At 34.9% G+C, this 27,897-nt stretch overlaps 1 protein-coding gene across 1 annotated transcript; it reads left to right on the plus strand.

Moving 5' to 3' along the window:
* The first annotated feature begins 1,439 nt into the window (after positions 1-1,439).
* Positions 1,440-27,836, plus strand: LOC128221585 (histidine decarboxylase-like). The gene is made up of 16 exons (XM_052930190.1): positions 1,440-1,467; positions 3,896-4,068; positions 4,946-5,059; positions 10,164-10,286; positions 10,904-11,038; positions 11,505-11,648; positions 14,198-14,264; positions 14,787-14,949; positions 15,644-15,714; positions 17,808-17,827; positions 18,142-18,240; positions 18,937-19,038; positions 20,919-21,114; positions 25,600-25,790; positions 26,319-26,533; positions 27,638-27,836. The coding sequence occupies exons 1-16, from the start codon at positions 1,440-1,442 to the stop codon at positions 27,834-27,836; spliced, it is 2,040 nt and encodes a 679-aa protein (XP_052786150.1).
* The last annotated feature ends 61 nt before the right edge of the window (positions 27,837-27,897 follow it).

Raw genomic sequence — 27,897 nt, forward strand, 5'->3', positions numbered from 1 at the left:
TTGTAATGGTTGGCTTTTACGACTTGGGATCATTTAAGATAAAAAAGGGTATCGTTGACGAATAAATGATATAACGATTCATTTATACTTTTAAACGAAACTCTTTTAATATTTTTATAAATTCAAACTTTAGACAATGTTCCGCGTTCATTAAATAACATAGAAATTGCACATATAGTGACATGCTTTACCTGAAAATGAAAAAGGGACTAAGTTGATATCTAAAAAATATCGCAGATTGTGTAAGATACTGGTTTATTTATTTCCCGTTCTTGAAACGATGTGACATAAGCTGCAATAGTGGGTGAACTATTTGAGCGAATTTGTTTAATATTAACAAATGGCTGGCACTTATGTAATATTTCTTTTAAGGTTTAGTTAAATATGTGTCGTATTTGTTATTCTATTCTATGATTGATAAACTCCTTTTTACCGTTCCTTTAAGGCAAACGAGTTCGATTTCTTTCTTTCAAACGACGCATGCTTAATAATTATGATGTATTATGTATTCCATAAAGTATTACAATTAAATTGAATTGAATTGCTTTACTAGTTTGCATGACATCGCTGCTCAGTGGACGTGTGTATTTCATTTATTTACGCGATGGGTAATTTCTGTCGACCTAAAACGTGTTCAGATCAAACAATAATCGTTCTAAGACAGCATCCGACATTTGCTACGTCTGGCAAAACGTTTCTTGCATTGATTATAAATAACACTGAACATTAACATCTTCTCACCACCCTTAAAAAACATTGCAATTTTGAACCTGTTTCGCGTATGATTCTTATGAAATGAAGAGATTTTTCATCTTTTTTGTGTGTAAAAAAACAATCGAATACATGGACGACAAGTAATTCTATTAACCCTATTCTCAATTGAATAAATATCTGGTTCACTGCTTTCATGTTATATTCTTGCAACGTACAGTGAACACTAATTGGGAGCTTTTTAATTTCGAGACAATTCGATAAGCATGTTTGTTCCGGGAAAGGAATTTGTAAATCTTTTTGAAATCAGTTTAAATATTTGGAAATGGGTAATGCTACAAAATAAAGGAAAATACTTTTGACTTTATGAGCTTTAAGTCTTTTTGTTGTTCATGAAACCTCGTGCTCAAGAAGCATTTATCTATTTATATGATTCGATGCTATATTTTGCAGTTGGTTAGAAAAGTACAAAGACATAAATTCTGATTTGATGTGCTGGAACGGGAAAACATTTTAAAGTATTAAAAGAACTTGCAATCACTCAAAACTGTGTTGGTATTTTTCACAGTAAACGAGTGTCTCAACAGTGTAAATAAAACAGAACTGTTGCAACAGAGTACTTCTCGAATTATCAACAAAAATCGTTGGAGAAAAATAACTTTGTTGGAGACTATCCACCTGCTCTATCAGCTCTATTAGCGAGCGTATTGTGTGTGCGGTTGTGAAGAATGGATTTTGAAGAATACAGAAAACACGGTGAGTGTTCAAAATTTCATCTATCTCGTGTTCAAAATTTCATCTATCTGTGTTACATTATAATCAAATACGGCAATTCTTTGATGCAAAACAGGTACTTTTGAAGTAAAAACTCGCTTGTCTTGGTGTGAAGAATGAAGAAATGAGTAGTCACAATCCCAATGTGAATTTAAACAAAAAGTTTAACAATCGTAAAAACAACTTTCAGTCGTACGAACAATTAATGCATTCTTCATTGTTTTAAGGTTTAATGTATCCGCTGTATTACAGGTTTTCATTTTATCGGGTCATTGGCGATTAGGTTCAGTTTTGATGCCTGTTGATTCCATGTATAGGTTAGAGTTTATTTTGGCGATCAAAAGAAATGGAACGAGCCGCAGAGAAATCGGCAAAGATGAAACGGCCGTTTTGAATGGCTGAACTAAGTCGTTGGCTCAATTAAATAGGTTGTGACCACGATTCAATATGTTGTGAACACGATGTAATAAGTTGTGGCCACAACCTAGTAGCTTGTGTCCACAACTTAGTATTTTGTAGTCACAACTTTTTATCTTTGGTCACAACTGAGCAAGTCGTGGCCACAATATAAATAAAGTGTTGCGGATGTCAACTTTGTCCCATCGTAAGATCGACAGAATACTCTCTACGAAAATTAATGTTTTAAATTATATTCACCGTCAGATCTGCTATACATGTTATGGAGCTGCAGTAATTATTGTAAATCCTCGATTTTCATTGGCCCATACATATGGTATAATTCAAAAGGAAGTTGTTTGCTAATTTCTGAAATGAAGAATAAATGACTAAATACATTTATAAAAACATTATTTCATTATTTTTGTTATTATTTCAACATAAATCGGAGGAAGCTTGCCAGTTTTGCGATTTTTCATCAACAAAAGAGCTTGATTATAATGTTAGTTTTGATACAATATTTAAACATTCGTTCTCTTCACATATCATCCTTTCACTAGGCTTGCTTAATAATATGTGGTAAGGCATCAACAAATAAAAAACTTGTACAGCAGACACCTCGAAATGACAAAATTTTAAACTCTTTTAGTGTCTTTGAAAATTCATGACTCACCAGATTTTAAGTCTAAATTATTCATTGCACAATTCTTTGAAGAATTATAGATTTGTAATTTAACACGCAATATCTTTAAATGATTACACGTATACGTCCTCTGATAGGAGCATGACGATACTTACTGGTAATAAGTACCATACTGCACTGAGAAAAATGTAATATATGCGATTACTTGGAGACTTTTAGAGCTGATAAAACCAACATTTAATCAGCGCTCTGTTATAAATATGGATGCGTGTCTCGGAGTTTTAGCAACTGCCTTTAATTAGTGGCATTTTGGTTTCATTTGTTTTTCAAAGATTAAAAACACCAAGTATCATGAAATCCGGACCATGGTGCTATGAGTTGTAATTTGCTCTGGTTGAGTCCATGTTTTATATGGATGCTTTAAAATCCACAAACATTTATTCTGCACATGTAAATGTATAAAGTTGTACTGTTAATGTACGCCGGTGCTATTTCAAGAGATCACTCTGTAGGGTCAGTTAATTCGCCAACATTGTTTAGATGCATAGATGTTTTAGAATATTTAGAATAAGTTGAATATGAACTAGAGGGCCCATATTACCCATGTTATTGAGTCTGAGTTTATCACTCAGGTTTATAAATTCATATATGTTTAAAATGATCTTTAATGTAAATATGTTCCTGTCAATGTGTTCCAGATTGTAAAACCGATACAGCCATTGAAAACGGAACCATTTGACCTTTAATATTTATTGTATGAGTAATTATACAACAATTTTAATACAATATGAAGTTTTGAGTATTGAATTTCAAACTTTAACCCAATACGTTAGTGAATATGTGCTCTGGACTGTCAGGGCATTAGTTTTGAGAAATGGACAAGAGAGACTCCAAGAAAAACCTTATTTCAATTGTTCTGGTTACTTCTTAATTCATCATTTTCTTCCGTTATTTATAAATGATTTATGCTTTATTTTCTGAAACAATTACTGGTAAAACCAAATAGAGATGAATCGTCATCTTCTACTGACTAAGATCACTCTCTTTGGATGATTCTTTAATTCAAGTTTATTTCAAATACATGTAGAGCAACGAGAGCTAGCAGTTGGGCACTTTTTTATTGTCATTAAAACGTTTTTATTTAAGCTCGATTCTTTAAGCTGATATGGATCTATCTGGTTAGAAATACTTATACTTTTGAACACTGAGAGGCATGTAAATGTGTCCTTTTGGGGGAGTCGAGCGCAAAAGTAAGAAATCTAAACCACTTGTATTGGGTAGTACTCGAATGAAAAGGGATCACAGGTCCCAGTCACATTGAAATAACATCGAAAAATAAATGATAACATTTTAGCCCCATTTCTTTCACAGGAAAGGAGATGGTGGACTATATAGCGGATTACTTGAAAAACATCCGTGAACGCCGAGTACTACCGAATGTGAAGCCGGGTTACATGCGCCACCTGGTTCCCGACTCTGCCCCACAAGATGGGGAGGACTGGAACGTTATTATGGAAGATGTGGAGCGTGTAATTATGCCAGGGGTAAGTCTACTGTCTAGTGTCTTAAGGAATTTGAGAGGATTTTTTTTGCTGATTCCTAGTAATTAGTACAGTCGAACTCCGTTGGCTCGAACTCGCTTGGCTCGAATTCCTGGTTGGCTCGAACTGAATGTTTAGGACCGATTTCTTTAAACTGAACGTAATCATTCCCGCTTGGCTTGAATTTTCCGAGGCTCGAGATATTTACCCCGGTCCCTCGAAATTCGAGCCACGGGGGTTCGACTGTTTATTGAACAAAAAACAAAAAATACATTATCTATTTGTTATTACAGTTTATTTATATGCGTTTTTTTAAACTGAAATCGGACATAAACGGACACATTTTGCAATCCTGTAAAGCCGAAAACCCATTTATTTTTGTAAAAGTATTTTTGGTAAAATATTTTTCTTCATTTTCTTCTTCACACACCTTCTTTTTAAGAGTCACCAAGCAAGAACATTCATATATTCACATATCGGGTACAGTGAGAACAGTAAACAATAGTCGATGGCACTGCACAGACAAGGAGGAACTCCCGCCTCAATAGAATATTAATTCTGAATCATATATCTTTAGTTTAAATATTCGTTTATACCATCATTCAATGGTACCACTGAAGTAGAATATTGATATCAATACGCTAGACGAATCAGCGACAAGATCAGCTCATACACCTCAGATGACCTTGCTAATACTACGTTCGACAAGAGACAAACAAAATAACACGGTCCGCTTGAATTCCACAGCAGAACTACTAGTATTATGTTCACGATGTGATTTTGAAGAGCAAAAGTATTTAGTACTGCATGCATTTCAAAGGTACAGATAATTAAGGCATTTAGCTTATAGCCCATGAAAATAGATACTTATTCATTGCAGGTGACTCATTGGCAAAGCCCCCACATGCATGCATACTTCCCAGCCCTAAACAGTTTCCCGTCCTTACTTGGAGACATGCTGGCTGATGCCATCAACTGCATTGGCTTCACTTGGGTAAGTTACTCTAGCAAGTACCCCTATGAACATACTTTTCTCAGCCCTTAACAGTTTCCCGTCCTTACTCGGAGACATGCTGGCTGATGCCATCAAATTCATTGGCTTCACTTGGGTAAGTTACTCTAGCAAGTACCTTCATGCACATATATTTCTCAGCCCTTAACAATTTCCTATCATAACTTGGAAACATGCTGGCTGATGCCATCAACTGTATTGGATTCACTTGGGTAAGTTACTGTAGAAAGTACCCACATGCACATATGTTGCTCAGCCCTTAACAATTCCCTGTCCTTACCCGGAGACATGTTGGCTGATGCCATCAACTGCAATGCACTTGGATAAGCTACTCTGGCAAAGCACCTACATAAACCCATATTACCTAGCCCTTAACATTAATAGAAGATATGTTGGCTGATGACACTAACTGTATTGACTTTAAATAGGTTAGTTACTAATAGACTGACAAAACACTTCTGGTAAGTTTAACTAGAGGTTTTGCTAACCTCAATTAGGAATCTGCTTGAATTACCCACAATTGAAGAAAATGGACTAAATGAAACGTGTATAAATTACTGGTAACAAAAAAGCTGTTGTTTAAGATTGTATAGCCCAACGAATATAGATAACAACATATTTATCATACGCAGAAACCAGAGGACTTGTAACTCCCATTGGTTTGCAAGTTAATTTAGTATAGTATAGTTATTTTTTTAAAATCAAATTGAGAGAGCAATGCTACATTTCACATCATTGTCATGTTATAGTATGTTTTTAAAAAGAAGAAGAAAACCTAATGATTAACCAGTGCAAATAATGACCTTTTCCCTACCTGACAAGCTTTACTTTTTTATAATGGTATAATTTACATTTCTCTACGAACACCAACTCCCCATGGCCAACTAGATATGCAAGCTATTCATCCTCTCTGAGCCAATATAGAGATCACTCCAGCAAATCATATTACTAAGATTTATTTTCATACAAAAGGGTTTCCCCACTCTGTGATGCACTTCACACGAGCTTTATTCATTACTTTGTCATTAGGTGATAATTTGATTGCCTTCGTGGGGTTAATGATTCACACATGAGTTGTTTGAAGGTTGATGTAGAATTATTCAAGCCAAACGGTATTCAATTGTAATACGTTTGTATCAATGATGAGAGAACTTAGTATCGCAGAGGAAGTTTTTACTACAATTTTACGTATAAGAAAGTCTTACAAGAAATATACTATCAATGTATTGATGATATATCAAGCTATTTGCATTGTACTACAACTTAATTGGTGACTTTTTAAAACACTTGTATAAGAAGTTAGTTTTTATTACCGCGACCATTTTCGAAAAACAACCCGATTCTGAAAACAATATGGGAGCCGTAGCGCCATATAGCATGCATAATATTATATCTGTTATCTAAACCGGAAGAAATAAAAGTACGAAATTAATTATTAAGTATTTTGATAAAGGCCTTTTAGAATATATTTTGAAATATTTTAATATGTTTAAAAATAACAATAGCGTTATTTCATATTGCAATGTCAATTTAAGTTTATGAGGACAGATATCACTGTTAAGACTTATTATCCAATTACATTTTTTTTTATATTTATTCAACCCAAACGTACATGCTGTCGCCTTTTACATAAACCCGTTTTCCGGAATAGAATAACCACAGACTCGATGTTGGCATGGAAAGGATGAATTGAGAAGATTTGATTAGTGTCACGCTGTTGTCACTGTTATAATGGATCGAGCATGAAACTTTGTGGCCCTTGCTTAAAGAGATCACAAAGTGTTAAAGTGATAGTAAATGTTTTTGTTTTTTTTATTTAATGTAAAATCAATATAATTTCATCTCAAGGATATTTTTGTCGTTTAGTTCACAATCATCTCCGTGCAAAATATACGAACTTTTCAAGAACTCAACTTTACTGAGCCCTTGTTATTGCCGAGATGCCATACATTATGCATGTTTTTGAAAAAAAAATAGTTAGTATGTGCTGTTGAAATGCGTAACTGCCACAGTTATATTACCATTTGTACATTTGCTTCATAATTATAAGTAGTACTTGAATTGTAATGCAAATGTAACTGAAACAAAATAGAATTATTTATTTAATTAAAAGAAGACACGCAATTTACATACTATTTTATTCAATTTATCGATTTTAACTTGCTTTCTCAATAAACTTCATGTTATTGAGGAAAGCCCATAGTAATATTCCTTACAAAGTTTAGTCAGTGAAGTGTTTTGTGAAGATTTTCTATAAAAATTTGGTCTCAATCTGAATTGATGCAAACAACCATGCTTTTGAACATAACAAAGAATAACATTTAGTTAAGAAACCACTTGATTTTGAAAGGTAGTTCGACTCATGCTATTATACGGCATGCGCAAATGTCACGGTCAATACAGTGTCCAATATCACCAATATGGAATGTTTACAAATGGGTTAGCCAGGAAATATGCAAAAACTCATTCATTGATATCGGGTGTTAACGTTTTCATTCATGGTCACACAAACCGGAAATGCAAGAAATGATTCCTTGATTTACTCAAGAAATATAACTAATATTAGCTACATTTTCTGTCTTTGATCCTTGATTGTCTCCGAGGGTCGTTGTTATCTTAAGGTTGAAGGCACCTTAACATGATCAAGTTACGATCGAAAGAGGATTTTGACTTGTTTATTTTGCAAGACTAAAAAAGTCACAGTCTTTGAAATAGTTTTGAGATATTAAATATAGAGATCTCCTTTGATGACAGACTTGATTTGTTTTTGAATTTGTCAAGTCAATAAATTACTGAAAAGAACCGATTGAAATCAAACCCGTTTACCGGCAAATGTTGAAATGTTGAAGGACGCATTTAGAAATGTTAGAATTTTAAGTGGTTATTTTATGCACAAAAAATAGCATCGAGTGATGTTTTCCTTAGAAACTCTTATTTGTTGTTCTGATAGAGAAACTGTTATAAATATTCCATAAATATTATTAGGTTATTTGAATATGTCATCCGCCAGAGATTCATTTCGAAATAATTTGATTTATAATTTTACAATCAAACAAAAAACATGTACAAACAGGACATTTATTGCACGCTGTCCTTATATATCGGGAAGGTCCTCGCAGGATTGGAACTATGTTTATCATGCACATTTATTTACATCATTATCTCATTCCTAACGATATCCTGGCTCGAAAGGGTTAGGCAGTATCATTTTTAGTACAAATCTGGACCATGATCTAACGATTCAACACGATTAGCATTTCGACGATTGATCGTGGAACATCAGACAAATTGTCGTAGCACTAAGAGCTAGACGTTAAGCTCAATGCTGTACGGACACAATTACCGCTTACTAAATGCACTCAAAAATACTTGTAGGCGAACACCCTATCATGTGATTGTCGGTATATAGTCCAGTGGCTCCTTACAGTTCTTACATTTTTGCAGAAAATAATGGCCATGAAGCCGGTTAAACATAACTTGGGCCTTCTGATAACAAACACATGTTTTTTGGTCTTTTTTTTGAAAATTCGTTCAATTTTATGAATTGCTTCAAGTTATAGAAAACAATGACAAGCAACTTATTATGACTCAGTTTTTCTTGACTAACTGATTGACTGACCGACTGACATATTGATTAATGAAGGCCATACATAAACGAATGATTTGTTACTTCCATGTGTAGAATGAATGAATGAATGAATGAATGGATGAATGCACGAAGGAACGAAGGAAAAACGAATAAATTATTTAATGCATGAATGAATGCATGAACGAATGCATGAATGCATGAATGCATGAATGCATGCATGAATGAATGAATGAATGAATGAATGAATGAATGAATGAATGAATGAATGAATGAATGAATGAATGAATGAATGAATGAATGAATGAATGAATGAATGAATGGATGGATGACTGGATGGATGGATGGATCGATCGAACGAACGATCCGATATAATTGAACGAACGATCGAATGGCTGCTTGTTTGAATCATGAAATTCATTAACGAATATATTTCTCTCCAAACTCAGACACTCCTGTCTAACATTTGAACCAGAGAAATATATGCACGTACGCATATTTAAATAATCCAATTTTCCAATTTAAAGCTGCGGTATAGATAGTAGTTTCCGCAGTGTGTTCTTATTTATGAATATGTTAAACAATTACGTTATCTAGTTATTGACGCAATTTCTACCAAAACACTTATGTTTTACCAATCCTATTGTTTATTAATTCGAATTGAAATAGCGCTTTCTTTAGTAGTTAAGAATGAGAATAAACAATATGTTTTGCATGTTTTATATATATTCATCTAATATTGTTCATAAGAACATTACTCATCTGAGTTTCTAAATCTTTTGAAAGTTGTTCATATAAAACACTACAATCGGGTAGTACCGTTATGTAAAGAATCTAGTTAACATGGACGTTCAGACACACCTGCATGTTAAATAAATCCCCTCCCCCCGTCAAACACACTATTTTGTATACTTTATTCTTAAAATTAGAATTTAAGAGATTAAGATTTCACTTGAGAGTAGATTACGTTTATCTGTACATCCACTTCGTATTTAAACTGGTAGACATGCCAGGAAGAACATTTATAGAGCTCAAAGGTATTTTCAAAACTGTAATTTGAATATCGAAGATGAGTTTCACTTTACATGTATCTGTTCTTATTTTGATGCACTAAGAAAGAAATATATAAAGAAATACTATTTTGTAAAGCCGTCAGTGTTTGAAATAAACCGTCCAGTAATTTAATTCATCTAACACAACTAAACTTTAGTTAATAAACATATGGATCTTTGTTTAAGGATCTCATTAAATAAGACCAAGCTTACTTCATTTCAATACTTCATTACATTTATAAAAAATGTTCACCTTCTCATTGAATGTTTTTTTCTACATATACGTATTCTGCATTGTGTATTAATAATGATTGTTTGTTATTATCATTACTCAAACACCATGACAAATTGGATTATAAAATATATGTGTTATGTCGATGTACTATGTGTAAGTCAATTAATTGTCTGTCTGACCAAGAATTTAAAATTTTGATTGTTTATTTTTCAGGCCTCTTGCCCAGCAGCAACAGAGCTGGAAACCATTGTCATGGACTGGCTGGGGAAAATGATTGGCCTGCCATCAGAGTTTCTCCATAGCAACAAACATGCTATGGGAGGTGGTGTCATTCAGGTAAGGTCAAGGTCGTACTTTTTCGGAACTATTTGACCTACTTAAACTTTGATCAATTATAACTGTTCCATATTGGTTAACTGATTAGCCTTCCGTTTGAGTTCCTCTATAGCAACGAAGAGACCATGTATGGCCTTATTTAAAGTATGGCCGAGATCACAACTTTATCTGTTCAATTAATTAGGTATTCTACAACGGGTTACAATGATGAAATTTTCACCAGCAGTTTTCCATTACAGCATACATGGGCAATATGATTGTAGTTGTAAGATAAAAGACGACATATTTTGTCTAATTATTTGTATTTAAACATTCCCTATGGTTGTCAGTTCCACCAAACAATGATGGGATCAATGCGACAAAGATGTTTGGCCAGTATTGTTTATGGTATACTTCAATAAATCCTGCTATGCAATTTTGATTACTTAAAGCCAATGCCACAACATAATTAGGACACGTGCCATGTTTTATTCCTTCATGTTTATAGCAATAACCATATCTTGGCGAATGAAAACCAGCCAACAGCATACATGTAAACACAATTCTCGCCCATTGGTATTGCAAATGGAAAGGTTCTTTCAGAGACAGAATTTGTGACATTGATGCTTTATTCACAGACAACGGCTAGCGACTGTACGTTTGTGACGTTGCTGGCGGCCCGTTCCGATGCCATCAGGCATTACCGTGCCAACAACAACGACCTTGAAGATGCAGAGGTCAATGCCAGGCTGGTCGCTTACTGTTCAGACCAGGTACGTAATCATGTCTAATGAACTGTATGGTACGTATTTTCAAATGCGATTCTCATTGATAGGTTTAAGTTGGCAAAACGTTTGGACAAACAAGAAAACGGAGACAAAACAATAACAACAGCAACATAATCAACAAAACAACAAGAACAAAAACAACAAAATTAACAACAACTGCATCGACAACAACAAAGAAAAAAACAATAAAACCAATTTTACAAACAAAACAACAAAAGTCACCGACAAAACGTTTTTGTTTTGCTTTTTACTGAGTCTGTGTCCAGCCCTGACTTTGTACCTTCCGCGAACTGTGGGTATTATTCGCTACTATACACTATATAAAGATCAGTATTTTTGGAACCCAATGACTGACATCTGCCAGTAGTAAACTGTAAACTGTATGTAAAACTATACATGAAAAAGCTAACATAAACGATATATATATATGTACTGTGTCTAATCATTCTAGGCGCACTCGTCGGTGGAGAAGGCGGGGCTTATCGGACTTGTAAAAATGCGGTTCTTACCAAGTGACGAAAACCTAAGTCTACGAGGGGAGATCCTTCAAACAGCCATAAACGAGGACCTCCAGGCCGGTCTTATTCCATTTTACGTAAGATAACCTTTATTTTTGACTTCTAACAGCACTTATCGATAGAGATATGTTATATCTGCGCTATAACTGCCTGTTGTCTGTCTGTTCAAAGGCGGTTTTCCTATATCATTTATTGGTAACGATATTTTATGTGTGTATGTCGTCTGTTTGTGGTGATTGCATGTTTGTGACTCTCGTCTAGTGTCTTTGATTCCCTAAATAGTTTTTAAACGTGTATAAGTATGTGAGCAAGAGAGTTTGATTTAAATTCACCAACCCGGTCCAGTCGGAACACCTCGGCCATATTTATCTATCTCGAAACATGCCGGAGATAGCCGAGTTGTTACGATTGCAAATCCAACATTATCTATCTCGAAGCTTGCCGGAGATAGCCGAGTTGTTACGATTGCAAATCCAACATTATCTATCTCGAAGCTTGCCGGAGATAGCCGAGTTGTTACGATTGCAAATCCAACATCATCTATCTCGAAGCTTGCCGGAGATAGCCGAGTTGTTACGATTGCAAATCCAACATCATCTATCTCGAAGCTTGCCGGAGATAGCCGAGTTGTTACGATTGCAAATCCAACATTATCTATCTCGAAGCTTGCCGAAGATAGCCGAGTTGTTACGATTGTAAATCCAGCATTATCTATCTCGAAGCTTGCCGAAGATGGCCGAGTTGCTACGATTGCAAATCCAACATTATCTATCTCGAAGCTTGCCGAAGATGGCCGAGTTGCTACGATTGCAAGCCGGACAAATGGGTTTCCAGTTCCCTCCACAACACAAAACCTCAATCTCGCGTTACATTTTGCCAATCAGAGTGATACATATAATGTTGTTATAACTTGTTTCACAATCGTTGTAATATAAATAAGTTTAAACTAAACTTAACTAAACTAAACTTACTAAAAGCCTATACGATTTTGAATGATTCTTTTTTGTTATGTGGTTGCATGAGTTGAGATAATTATTTTGTTGAATGTTTAACTATATATATATATTGATCAGTGTATTTATATCAGTCATACATATATTTTGATACCTAAAACAAATGTATTAATAATTAAAATTCAGAATTTGTCTGTACAAGATATGCATTTTAGACCGTCAATGTTTGTATGAAAACCACTCGAGTATAGTGTATACGAAGATATATACATTGGGGTTTGTGTTATATTTAATATAAAGCGACATCCTGATTTATTCAATAGCAGGCCAAGCATGAAGAAGTAAATGCATGCGTATATTGCATTGCATATTTTGCACTTAATATAATTGAGACTCTTAAAATGTGTTGGCAAGCCTATGTGAAAGCTTTCTGTATTAACATATGAATGAAAAGAGACAAACTTATAGTAATGGCTGTTAAAAGGGAAATGGCGCAACGTTATTTACGACTATGTTATGATTAAGTCTGGGACTTATTCTTGAATTCCATTTAACGAAGAAATTACACTGTGTCACTGCCAACATGATTTAAGGTAGGTTTTTGAGAAAAGCAAAAAAGTGATGTCGAAAACAGCAAAATCTCAAAATTTTCTTGTATTCTTCCCAGCACTCTTCCCAACTTTTAAGCAATTTTTCATTCTACAAATTAGAAGTGTAAAGATAATTTCAAACCCAGAGAGTGATTAAGTTTAAAAAAGCCATTCTCCTATCTGTTGCTATAAAATTCACATAAATATCGGTAATCAAAATATCCAGATTGTCTCTCATTAGCAAGCGCCTGTCTCTTACATTGACCCGTGCTCAAATAATTGAATTATCGGGGTTGAGAAAACAGGAATATGGGGGTCTGAGTAAATACATGACAAAGATTGAATTAAAACGACAAACTGAATGAGCGAGACGCACTGTTTTTTTTTAAATAAATGAAGCACCACAAGCTGATATGGGTCTTAAAATCGAGTTTGTAAGTTATCATTTGTTGGCATCATATCAAATATATTATTCATCAACACAAGCGTAATCTACCTGACATAGAACATGGACGCCGTTTTATTTTAGTCATAGGAATCTATAACGTCATATTCTTGATTACGTCAAATTGACTTCTGCTTGTTATGATTTATTTATGATAATTAATATTAAGCGTGTGTGCACTGTTTTGCAAATTACTTTATGTTTTGTTTAATCTGATTACGTTTTATACATTTTATCAAAACATTCATATAGAGGAGCCAGTCTTTGAACAAACATGAAACCTGTACTAATGCTTTCACATAAAAATATAAAATTAATAATTTAAAATAACTCCAAAACATGATTTTTGGCGTGGGCATAAATTTCTTTCATGTGTTGTTATAACATGTTCTTTTGCGAAAAACAGACATAAAGACTCAATTCAAACAGTTTTGCTTGTAGCCATGGTAACCGTCACTGTAAAGTAGTTTTATTAATTAAATCCTTTTATTGTTATTCATAGAGACATACACATATATGTAAAAATATAAATTTATATAAATTTTTAAAAAAATCCATGTTTTGTAAGCATTTTGCGTTACTATGGCCTACATCTTAATAATGCCAAAACTTGTAAAAACATATAATTCATTTTTCAGCTATGTGCGACTCTCGGGACAACAGGAGCATGTGCGTTTGACAACCTCAGAGAAATCGGACCAATATGTAAGGCACCTGTCGTAAAGTTTGCAAAACGGTGTCATCGTGAGTTTTTCACGTTCGTAAAAATCACCCAATCGCACTCGCTATATGTAGCACTGTTAATTAAGATAACTTACAGACTACTCCATTGATTTCCCTCCTATTTTTTTCTCTCTCAGTCATCGTTATGAATATACATGTACAATGATTTGTTATCGGCACTTGCTCAAAATCACGATGCGTCCTAATATGCGAAGGGCTGTGGTCCATTTTTGTTTATGTTTTTTTCCTGAGTAGTGTACTACGAAAACAATTAAACCACAATTTCAATCGTAAAATATATTGTTGAACTTGTGTGGACTGCGTATGATTTCTTCAAATTATTCATGGTTTAAAATCAGAGGGCTGAACGTGTAACATATTATTCCAGGCTGCTAAGCTTGTTTAAGACATTTTTAAACCTTTTAAGCGAGTCGAGAGTCTATGGAAGCTCGGCTTGTCGGTATTGGTACAATTGTATAATATGATACCTTTTAAACCTTCAAGGCGAGTCTGAGGGTATATGGATGCACATAGACGCGGCTTATGCTGGGACAGCGTTCATCTGCCCCGAGTACCGGAAGTTCATGACCGGAGTGGAGTATGCGCAGTCATTCGCTTTCAACCCATCCAAGTGGATGATGGTCCATTTTGATTGCAGCGCCATGTGGTAAGATAACAGTGTATGGACGGGAAGATGATGTATCTGCCTCTTCATTCACCTTCACTTAGAACATTTTGCCTTGGCACCAGGATTGCTAGTGAACAAACTTTAACAATGTATCCCTCTTAATTTATGATTCATTTTTATCTCTATTCCGACAAAAGACAGACATGACTTATTTTCGTAATATTCTAAAATTAGCCAGAAATTTTAGCCACTTTCATGCATACGACGTTAACCAATGGCCATACTTATACAGTTCCGCAATGCTTGCTGTCTTGTAGGTTTGTTTATGGTGTTCAATTGCCTTAAAGTGGTTCAACATAAGTTTATGTTGTTTTCTCATTTTAATGCATTGTTATGTCATTAACAAAACAAATAGAGCGTATAACTTGTGCACAGAAAAATAATATGAACGATATTTTGGCACTTTCCTAAATAGGGAATATATGGCCACGTGGCTATTAATTACGTTGCCTTTTCTTTTACACTTTCAAATTACACGTGTAGAACTTGAAAATGGTTTAGATCAATATTCATCATAAAACATATAACATAAAAAGTACGATCAAGACAATTATATTTAGAATTTTCACACTTGATATTGATGTTCTACGTTAGGCAAATATATTGTAATGATTTTTTGTCATATATCACATGATATACAATACTTTTAAATAAAATATATTTGATCATTCAGGGTGAAGAACAGCGGTGCCCTACATCGGACGTTTAATGTGGATCCGCTCTACCTAAAGCACGAGAACTCGGGTAGGGAACGACTTTTCTTACTTTCTCTGCCTTTAATTCAGTGGATAATTGTTGATTCATTAAACAATAACAGTTTTCGTAATTTACGTGAACTATGTTTATTTTGTCCTTATCTGCTTGTGTTTCCTACATTTCATGACATTGGCTTAATTTGAAATAACAGTTAAAACTAAAAAAGTGTTTTTGATTTTTAAGCGATTTGTTTTATTTAGTTTATCTGTTTTTCTGTTTAATAGAATTATCAGGCTGAGTCTAGATTGTCGAAAAAGATTCATTCGACAAAGTGGGAAGGTTTCTGACAACAGACTTAATCCCAATACAAATTATTTAAGGGATACAATATAGGTTACTCCTTCTAGATAGTTATGTTCGTTTTATTTGTAATATGTAATGCCGTATGTCTAAAAAGATATTTATTAGCAACAGGATGTATATATATATAGGTATATATGCTCTGTAATTACTGTCTACAGAAACAGAAGGCCATTTGGTTATATGTTCTCCTGTTTTATAATGCCATGCAATCAAAATCATTCTGGTTTCTATCAAGACTAGACATAAAATGCCCCAACTTTCCTGAATATGGACACTTCGGATACAAAAGCTGCTCTCATGAATGGAAGGAAGAAAATCTGATATTAAAAGTCCATTCTCCTTATTGAATAAACCCTTACTGAGGCCAAATTGTCATTAATCGCGACCACAAATCTTGATATATAAATTTAGTAACGGCGCTGTTCTAAGATTAGCCCATCGTAAATTTTGCAAAACGGTGCTATTGTGAGTTTTTCACGTTCGTAAAAATCACTCAATCACACTTGCTATAATTGAGTTGTCAAAGTAGACAATTAATTTACAATAAACAATAATGAACAGGCAGTGAAAAAGGCTAGGTTTTCTGTTGAGATTTTACAGATATATGGGAATAAAATACTCAATGCCTAATTAGGTGTCTCCTTCTGAAGATGGTAATTCCGGAATCGTTAATGTGAATCTGGACACTGTGTTTTTTGTCAAAGCTGATTAGCCTCCGCTTCGATTATAATACCCTGACAATTTCATTTAGAAACGCAACACAACTATGTCTGATATTCAGACTAAATTGTCTCATATTGCCTTGTATTTATTTTTAAACTCAATATTGCGTTGTATTTTATAAACAAAAATTGCATAATAAAAAACCTTACACGTGATATAAATAAGTTTGTTATTGTTTAACCTTACGAATTAACGAGAAGATAATCGCGATCATCTTTTTTCGTTGTTAAAGAAATCAAGTTGTGCTTGGCTTATTCAAATAACAATCTCAAGTGAATGATATATCAGTGTTGTCATTGGACCGTATATTGTGCACAACTGATTCAATCCTAGGATGAATCCATATATGGGGTTAAAGTGATTGCACTTTTACCATTATTCCTCGATCAGCTGAGTTATAGCTGTGTTCATGGCAATAAATGATTTTACCGAGGCATGCTTTCGAAGAATACGATAATCGTTACATTTAGGCAAACCATCTCAATTTTTTTAATGATTAAAAGCCACACTTTCGAATTTGGCCAGTATATGTATATTTATTTATATTCCTGAAGTAGCAATTGGCCTTTTGAACGCTTCTTTTAAACTTACAACCACATGGCAAAATTGTGCCAACAAAATGATAGTATTTAATAAAGTATTCTAAATTATCTCGAAAACAATAAACAGAATCATTAACTGTTGAAAACTGTCGCTGTTATGGCTACAAAATCCAATACAGCCATAAGTTGTGTCCGTCCAGATCGTCATCTTTATGTGGCTTGTCCGGGGACCAAAAGGCCTTGCGCACGAGCCCTGCTGTCGGCAACACTTCTTTTTATTTATTTTATTTCAGATTAATTAATTTTATTTCTTATCATTGTATTTTTTTTCAAAACTTTAGAAGAATGTTGTATATTTGATTAGTTCAAAACTGTTGCCAATAGATCTTCAAACCGTATTGATAAGAAATTTAACGGGGTTTTACTTTTCTTATCTTATCTGATCATATCTTATCTTATCTTATCTTATTTTATCTTATCTTATCTTATCTTATCCGATTTGGTATATTTCAGGTGCTGCAATCGATTACATGGTAAGGGTTAAGCATCTTCAATAACTTACACCACACATGTATAATATCCCCTATCAAGAATAGATAAAAATGAAATATGATATATCATAAATAAAACATCTCAGGTTAACCAACTAGTTTAAACATTGATTTCTTAAAGGAGGACTACAAAGGTCTCCATCGTATTCGTATTTAAACAATCAACATTTATTGGCTCCCGAAAGACGATTAGTTTTATTTTAAGCGATGCGGCGGGGAATCGAACCTGCGATCCCTGATTTGAATAGTGTTGCTATTAAACCTATCGCACAATATTGTATCGTCCTACATTCTAGCACTGGCAGATCGCGTTAAGTCGGCGATTCCGCGCCCTTAAGCTGTGGTTCGTCATCCGATCATTTGGCGTGGACGGTCTGCAAAAACACATTCGAGAGGTAACTCAGTATTTCCGGAAATACTACACTTGTTTAGTATGTACACTGTACAAAAGATGGCTTTGTGATGTTTTCAGATCCGAAACCTTTGATTCGTCCTCTGGTTGTTCGCTGTGGTTTGCAATAAAATCATACAGGGGAGGTAATGCTGACATTGCGTGATGTGTACATTGTACGTCAGCTTGCCCTTCATGATTGTATAAACCGAAACAATAATGTACATTTTGAGTTATCAGTTGCTGACATCACATCAAATATTTTGTTCATAAAACGAAAATAAATCAAATAAACAAGAACGTTCAAAAAGTTCGCTTTATATTTAGCAATCTGCTTTTGTATCAATATTATTTGCATTTTTTGGAGTTTAGTTTAAACTATTTTTTTTCAATAATAAATTCAGACATACGAACATCGTTTGTATAATCGTGTAAGCATATTTTAAACATATTATAACATTTATAACATATATTCCAATCAAAAGTTATAATTTTAATATTCTCGTGTATTTATATGTTTATAATGTTTTATCTAATATAATAATGTTCTTTTGTAATTGGCTTAATTTGTATTTGTTCATGTATGTGCCAGCTGAGTAGGAAAACCGTTTCAAATAATCCGATAAGGATTTGTTTTGTATTTATTGATTTGCAACTGAAATATCCATTCCAATGCATAAGCGTATCTTTTATTCAACAGGGTGTGCGGCTTGCCCGGTACTTCGAGGAAAAGGTGAAAAATGATCCTCGGTTTGAGATTCCCGCGGAGCGGCATCTCGGGATGGTCGTGTTCCGCCTGAAGGTGAGTGTATTATTTGCCTGAAGGTGAGTGTCATATTTGCCTGAAGGTGAGTGTAATATTTGCCTGAAGGTCAGTGTAATATTTGCCTGAAGATCAGTGCCAAATTTGCCTGAAGGTCAGTGTAATATTTGCCTGAAGGTCAGTATCATATTTGCCTGAAGATCAGTGTCATATTGGCCTGAAGGTCAGTGTCATAATTGCCTGAAGGTCAGTGTAATATTTGCCTGAAGGTCAGTGTCATATTTGCCTGAAGATCAGTGTCATATTTGCCTGATGTTCAGTGTCATATTTGCCTGAAGGTCAGTGTAATATTTGCCTGAAGGTCAGTGTAATATTTGCCTGAAGGTCAGTGTCATATTTGCCTGAAGGTCAGTGTCATATTTGCCTGATGTTCAGTGTCATATTTGCCTGAAGGTCAGTGTAATATTTGCCTGAAGGTCAGTGTCATATTTGCCTGAAGGTCAGTGTAATATTTGCCTGAAGGTCAGTGTCATAATTGCCTGAAGGTCAGTGTAATATTTGCCTGAAGGTCAGTATCATATTTGCCTGAAGATCAGTGTCATATTGGCCTGAAGGTCAGTGTCATAATTGCCTGAAGGTCAGTGTAATATTTGCCTGAAGGTCAGTGTCATATTTGCCTGAAGATCAGTGTCATATTTGCCTGATGTTCAGTGTCATATTTGCCTGAAGGTCAGTGTAATATTTGCCTGAAGGTCAGTGTAATATTTGCCTGAAGGTCAGTGTCATATTTGCCTGAAGGTCAGTGTCATATTTGCCTGATGTTCAGTGTCATATTTGCCTGAAGGTCAGTGTAATATTTGCCTGAAGGTCAGTGTCATATTTGCCTGAAGGTCAGTGTAATATTTGCCTGAAGGTCAGTGTCATATTTGCCTGAAGGTCAGTGTCATACTTGCCTGAAGGTCAGTGTAATATTTGCCTGAAGGTCAGTGTAATATTTGCTTGCCTTGTATTTATTTATTTAAATGTTTAAATCCATGTGCTTGCGATTTCAAATAATGATATCCGAGCGCACAAAAAAAACAATAGCGAAGTTTAAGAACTTGTAAATGGTGTTTACCGCAAGGAAAGGCATTTCAATTTAATAACATTTTTCAATAGAAAATTAGAAATAAACGTATGCAATTTCCAACTCGTTTGCTTTAACTGGGTTTGCCAATTTACAAGTAGATACTATCTCAGTTTTATTTTTTTCGGGTGACTTTGCATGAACAGGACTTGCAAACTTCCTAAGAATTTCACAAATAGCATGGAAGGTTTATGACAAAATTGAGCGAGGTGTGTCCTTTAATTCAAACTTTAATTTTGGAGTAACAACGCACTGGGCTGACAAATTGAAATGATTCCTGCTAGTACCAAGAACAACAATTAAGGATGGCATTGCATTAACTAAGACTTGAGTCAATTTTTCAAGAATCAAGTCTTGGAGCTAGTGGACAATCCGTTGATCCACTTCAAACGCTAAACAGGTCTGACAAGCATATATTTTCTTTTTGCATCAAGGAAAAGTGTCTTATTATATGATCTTCGACCATTTGATCTTTTATATATTTCTGTGAATGTATATTTCAGGGGGGACAGTGCACAAACAAAGGCACTACTCAGAATCTCTGGGCCGGAGTAGCTTACTACGCATGGTTCATCCCAGCACCGAGGCATTATGTATTTTTTATAGAATCACCGTGTATTCGATGTGATTACAATTTCTACGGATGTTTATTTCAGGGGATCAATACACAAACAGGAGCGCTGCTTCAGTCTCTGAACAGGGGCGGCAAACTACACATGGTGCCGGCCAGTATGAAGGCATTACGTTTTATATATTATCACCGTGTATTTGATCCTACGGATGCATATTTCAGGGGGACAATGCACAAACGGAAGCGCTTCTCCAAACTCTGAACAGGGGCGGCAAACTACACATGGTACCGGCCAGTATCAAGGGGAAATACATTATCCGATTCACCGTGACCTCGACATACACCTTGGAACAAGACATTGACCGAGACTGGAATATCATCAAACAGACGTACGCTAGGATCGTGCGAGATGACTCGGGTAAGAGACATACATACTTAGTATATCCCTATCAATTTTTCATATCGAACAGTGAAAATACAGCACGCCGTATTGTAAATTCCGTATCACCATACTGCACGGCACTTCAACGCCATTCTACCACTTAACGGTGGTGCAAAGAAAATGAGCTGTCGACACTTCCGTGGTGGAGCTGTGCCCTATGTTAACATGAACACGCGTGAGTATGGTTTATATTTTATTTGATAATTTTATTTACGGACATATTTCGAAAATCGGAAAATGTGGTACCGTGTAAGAACACTTCTACTGCAGGCTGGTTAAGATTTCGTTTCAATATTGTGCAAACTGTGGTGCCAGGAGCTTTTCTCCCGCATATTTCTGCTAGCATTTCAAGTACACTTCTTAGCTTACACAGACCGTAAGAGCATTCTGGTGAATGCCAAAATAACTGTTATATATATATATATATATATATATATATATATATATATATATATATATATATATATATATATATATATATGATAGTACACATGCCGGATCACAACAAAACTAAAAAACATTTTTTTCAAAAAGAAATATGTACATATTTATGAAAGTGGTGGCGCTGTTGCACTAGCGGTGGCGCTGTCGATAAGTTGTGGCGCTATCGAGTATGTTTTGCACCCGAAGTTACATCATAAATGACATGTAACATGTATTTTTGAGACTTAAGTGTTCATTTGAGTTGTATGTCTCAGATAGTCATGCATAGATAAATGCCCGTACCAGTTTATGTAGCATTTCTGGTATACCTCCAAATTAATAATAATAATGATGATAATAATAATAATATTATTATTTTTATTTAGAGAAGGAAATATACTATTTTTCTTATATTGCTACCTATTCTAAATTTAAAAAGCGTACACTCGTCTTTAAAGGCCTGTCAAGACTTCTTACTTCCGTACGTCGTGTTTTGCACTGTGATATAGTTAAGTATCTAAAAAGTAAGGAAAGCTTTGTATAGCTTTAACCGAAACAAAGATAACATCATTTAACTTATTGTACATAACAGATGGGGATTTTCAAAAGTAGAAAGAAAAAAGGCCTTTCTCCTGACACCCATAAAATACCAGTTTCAATACCTTTTCTCGGACGGTTCCAATAAAAACAGGCACACCCTGGAAGACCCACTATTCGAAAAGAAAAAAATGCAAAAGTGAAAAAATAAAACTCAAAAGCAAAAAAAAAGTTTGAAATTATGAATACGAAGAACAGAAAGTGAGTTGGAGGAACCAGACAATTTTCAGTACTCCTCTGATACGCATGAAGACACTACCATTAAGTATTTCTAATCGGAAGATGATTGTTTTGCTCTCGACGAAGACGAATGTGAGACAGAAACTTTATCAGTATTCGGTGATTTATCAAAAAAAATGTAAAAAGAAAACATAAAAAGTGAGTTTCTGTCATTCCTTAAATAAGTCTCAGCCGAAAAGTAACGTCTTGATAATGTTGCATGTAAGTTGTTTCTAGATTTGATAAAATGGTTCATTTCTGATGACATTCGGCAAATTAATTTCACTTAAATTCTTTTGGCTTGGAAAAAAGTTGTCGCATGGAACAAATTCCGCGTCCCGTGATTCATCTTTGTCTTTAAAAACATTTGACAAGGCAAAACAAGTCAAGTAAATCAAGCTGATACACAGCAAAAGATTGATATCGATAATATATTGAATCCAACCACCTGTTTTCAGCAATGCTTTAGTACTTCTTATGACACCTACAAAAAGACAATAAAATAGCACCTTTTTCGCGAGTGTCCGTATGAAATGAAAACTAAAACAAATAAGGGTGTATGGCTTTACCGAAGTAAGTTTGGATACTGTAGTACTGAAATGTTATGAAAAGTTTACTTTTTTCTGCACCTTCCCCTAACATCAGACGTTGCTTCGATGACCTAGGTTATGAAAGAGGTACATAAATATAAAATGTAAAAGAAATATCAATAAATCGATTTTTTTTACAAAATGGCTATATTGCAAAGCAAAGTGACAAAAAGGATTTTTTTTCCGAGATTCCGATGTTGGATCGATATGGTAGTGTTTATTTATATTTTTATTACTCATTTACATTTCTCACAATTAACTTCTGGTCAATAACTTCTCATAATTATCTTCTATAATGCCCATATCAACTTATATCGGTGATGCGTTAACAGTGTTAAACGGGTTTTCACACCTTATTAATTGCCTATCAACTGTCATTGCAATTTTTACAACTTGCGAAAATTTTAATACCTAGCTATTGTTTGTTTATTTTGGAACAGGCGTTCGGGAAAAAGTGTGAAATTATGACCTCGAGGGAGCCATAAAGTTTTGTGCATGATTTGTGTACTTGGGACCGAGAATATTGCTCGACTCCTCGACATAATTAGGTTTCGATGCAGCGTAGGTATATTTTATATGAAAATAGAAGGAAAAAAGTTCGGGACCAAGCTCCGACCTCGAGGGAACGCCGGTTCTCGAACGACCGCAGTTTAACTGTAGTTTAATGGTAAACATTTACGGGACCTAGCCTTTTGTTTTCGAAATAGTTTTCAGGTTTCAAGTAGTACGCGTAGATATTTGTTCCTGCTAGTAGTAGGCATAACCAGCATAACAATGAATGCTAAACATAGCCACCTTTGTATTCATTCCAAAAGCATTTAATGTGTATATTACTTCGGGTGCAAGACATACTCGACAGTACCACCACTACTCGACAGCGCCACCACAAGTGCAATAGCGCCACCACTTTTATGATTATGTTCATAATTCCTTTTTAAGAAGTGCCTATTAGTTTTGTTGTGATCCGGCGTATGTAGTTTATATAACAGTTATATTTGCATGCGCCGGTATGCTCTCACGGTGTGTGTAAGCAACGGAGTGTACTTGAAATTCTAGCAGATCTCAAAATATGCACAAGTCCGATTCGGGAGAAAAGCTCCTGGCACCACAGTTCGCACAATATTGAAACGAAATAGTAACCAGCCTGCAATAGAAGTGTTCTTACAAGGTACCACATTCTTCGATTTTCGAAATATGTAAATAAAATTATCAAATAAAATATAAGCCATGCTCACGTGTGTTCATGTAAACATAGGGCACAGCTCCATCACGGAAGTGTCGACAGCTCATTTTCTTTGCACCACCGTTAAGTGGTGGAGCTAGCGTTAAGAGGCCGTGTACTGTCGTTTTCCGTTTCCGTATCATGCAAGTACGGTGTATAGTCTAGGAACTACTTTAGCGTTGCTAAAATCGTGACAAAAATAAATGGTAAAACATGTCCAATTTTAGAAACATAACACTAGCTTATATTACTCACGTCACCAGTAGCATGTAAATATCCAGGAACATGTTATTTAAAAGATACACGAGGATAAGCACGAAATAATGAACATTTTCGATCTATTTAGAAAAGTAGTTGTTTGCCAATTCGAAATTTCTAAAATTTTCATAAACATGAACAGCTCGCCAATACAAAACAGAAGACGAATTCCCGTCATCGATAGTTATAGCGATTGAATTATAAAGTTCCTTCAGTTCTGCAAAATCCTACGAACATTTACTTCGACCATGTCTTTAAAATGGCCGCGTTACGTATTCAGGAAATGACGAATGGTTTATACTCGTTATACGGTACGGTTTATGTTTGTTAATTCTTGTGCGTTGACATTAAATAGTTGCTTTCGTATTAGCAATTTGTTTATTTGGGTGAGATATAAAACATTTCCTTCTAGCTTTGCTCAATAAAGTGAATTCTGTAACTGCTGACTTGTTTCGCTTGCGGTAGCTTCCCTTGACTTCAATACCCACAAGTACGTAACACATTAAAACGGGTCACTGGTATCATAACATCCCATATACATATAGTATACATGACCGGTTAAATGGTTGTTTCCATTCACAACAGGTGCTTTCATATGTTTACCCTTCCTATACGTGTTAACATCCCTTTTTAGGAACGAACAGAATACAGACGGTGAATGTGAACCGAAAATGTCCAATTTTTTTTGAACATATTTAAGACTTGACGAAACTGCGAACAGTGTTTGATAAAAATAAAGAAATTAAGATAGGATAAACATTTTGGTTATCTTGAATAAATTTTGATATTTGTATTTATAAATTTTCTAATTATTTATTAAAAACTTTGGTCAAAATACCACACAAATTATAAAGTTGAAAATGTAAATGACTGCATCACAACTTTTTTCAATTATTTTTGCTCTTAAGTTACCTTTTTTTGAAATATTGACAAAATATGATTTAAACACATAAAGTAGAAGCAATTGTAAAAAAATGCAAGTCCAATCTTGTTTAAAAATAACATGTTTCATACAAAAATGTTTCCAGGGTGCGAATAAAACAATGAAAACTATAAGGACGAGTAAAAAGCCCAAATTGTAGTAGCATGAGGCACGTTTTTATGTTAAAGTTTTATAATGTTCAGAATCATGTTTCTTTTCTAATCTTTAAGCGGAGTCATTGGAGGACGAGGTTTTCGAAGAAGCGCACGAGAAGGAAACGGTGAAAGAGAAAGAAAAGACATCATGGAAAAAGAACCGGGAGTTCGGCATGTCTCTCGTCCTGAGTAACGTCCCTATGTCCCCGAAATTCGTGAACGGGAGCTATGCAGCTTTCTTTGACAATATGCTTGAATTTGCGAAGGTAGGCCCTAATTTTAATATTTACGCACAATATGTATGAAGCTAGGCCACATTTTTGACAATCTGGTCGAGTTTTGACATTATACATTCATTAGGTTGCCTATTTTACATTAATTATGGAAAATAACTTTAAATAATGATTTGCAAAGACACAGTGTCACCGACGTTGATTAAGGCAGAGGTCGGGCTTACAAAAAAATTGACATAAGGGATTGGCAAGCACCTCGTCTTCAGAACAATGCCAAAGTCCCCGATCTGTCAACATCAGTTACACATCCCTTTTTTGACAATAAGTCGCGGCGATGGGAGTCAAGTATAAATTATTATGTTTTATTATATTCGGCATGTCTTTCGTGCTCAGCAATGGTCCTTTATCACCGAAAGTCTTCACTGGAAGCTTTGCAAGATGTCCGAAATAGACGTTTTGTCCTTTCTATGTCAAGCGGGCTCTTTTCAATTTAGCTTAGAACATATGTGTTTTCTAATAAAATGTTGTTTTATATACGAAGTATTTGTTTTTGGTAATCAGGAAATCACACGTACGGACTGCACTGAGAGACCGATTCGACTTTCACCGCGCAGGCGCACGCACCTGAGGGACCAATCAAAACAACAGACCCTCGATATCGGATCGCTCTCGGCCAATAGGAATCATCCATTTTCCAAGCAGGGTTCACTTGACAGCAAGGTTGAAGAAATATTAGAGAGCTATTCGAACGGTGGATACGTCATCAAGTATGAACTGTTTGTCTGATAGTTTGAGTCTACTTTTAGTCATCACTGTAGATAGGTATTTGTTTTGTTGCTAATAGTATTTATAGGCGATTGTTTAAGACTAATGTAACGGTCCGCTATAGACGGCGGATGTGCGTTACGCTTCTATGCGCTTGCTAGAAAGCTAAACTGTCCTGTGAGGCATAGTAAGTTGGAACTTCAACAATATTTCAGAGAAAGCTCTGCATTCCTGATGGTTAATATTCCGTATAAAACGGAAGTACGTTCATACCGGATGTAAACTTGGTTGGTAATATGCAAATTAGCAAAGCCCGGGCTATGTGAGAATAGAGAAGTTAGTGTATATAAAGACCAGTGGACCCCTTCAGGGTCGAGCATGCTTTTCCCTGAAGGGATCTGTTGGTGTTCTTTTAACGTCGCACGTTACACTATCATCAGACTTATAAACTTTGTGTTATAGTTTCGTTGTTTTGTGCAGTAAGTTTTATCGTACTTAATCAAACGCTAGTGTTTGCCAATCTATTTTCAGAAAAAATTTAAACAGCATTATTTTCTCATTTTGATTGTATTGAACAAAATCGACAAATACTTGATTTACTTGTATAAAATATCAAATCAAAATGCTCTATAAGTTTTTGGGTCCTCATACATGTATACACGTTCTTTTTAGATTGTTTAAGTGACCTTTTAGGATGCAATTATGAATGTTTCAATATCATGTCTTAAAAATGATACTACTTAACAAACATGCCGATGTTAAGCAAACTTTGACGACTTAATTTGGCGTCACAGCGAAATGAATTGATCGAAACAAAGAGCATAATTATCGTATCAATATTTAAACTGCTTTTTGGTATTAGATTTTAGCCGTTTAACAGTCAGGTCGTTTAAAAATGTTGTTAACATAAGAAATGACGAAGAAAATTATGTGAAAACACTTTTCTATTCAAAGAGATTAATTTTCAAGTTATTGTGAAACATTGCATGGTTCATAATTTCACATTTTTTTTTATCTCAAATGTGTCGTCTGGCCACATGTTGCGCGTTGCAACTCGGATCATACTATGTTATGCCTTTCGCTCTTATTAAAAGGACATACTTCTTGTTTTCCAGGTACCCGAAAGATCTATCTGCTTTGACTGAAAACGAGCAAGAGGAAAATGACACTGTTCTAAAAATAGAAGTTCCGGTACACACTAACTCAGCAACGAGCGAAACTACCGGCAAGAAAAAGGTGGAGACAAAAGACGCTTCAAATGGTGTGAGGATGTTCTGCAAGCACTGTGGCCATCCGGTTGATGTTGACGTCTGAGGAACGTGATTATTGTATTGCCATACCGAATTGATTCTATATGAAGCTATTAATGTTTTCA

This window comes from Mya arenaria, chromosome 16 (assembly GCF_026914265.1).
Source record: "Mya arenaria isolate MELC-2E11 chromosome 16, ASM2691426v1".
NCBI lineage: Eukaryota > Metazoa > Mollusca > Bivalvia > Myida > Myidae > Mya > Mya arenaria.

Bases quoted from the DNA above. Each gene is read 5' to 3' on its own strand.
- LOC128221585 (XM_052930190.1), top strand. From the start codon at position 1,440: ATGGATTTTGAAGAATACAGAAAACACG. The intron at 10,287-10,903 runs GTAAGGTCAAGG...CTTTATTCACAG, and splicing joins TGGGAGGTGGTGTCATTCAG to ACAACGGCTAGCGACTGTAC. The intron at 17,828-18,141 runs GTAAGGGTTAAG...CCTACATTCTAG, and splicing joins GTGCTGCAATCGATTACATG to CACTGGCAGATCGCGTTAAG.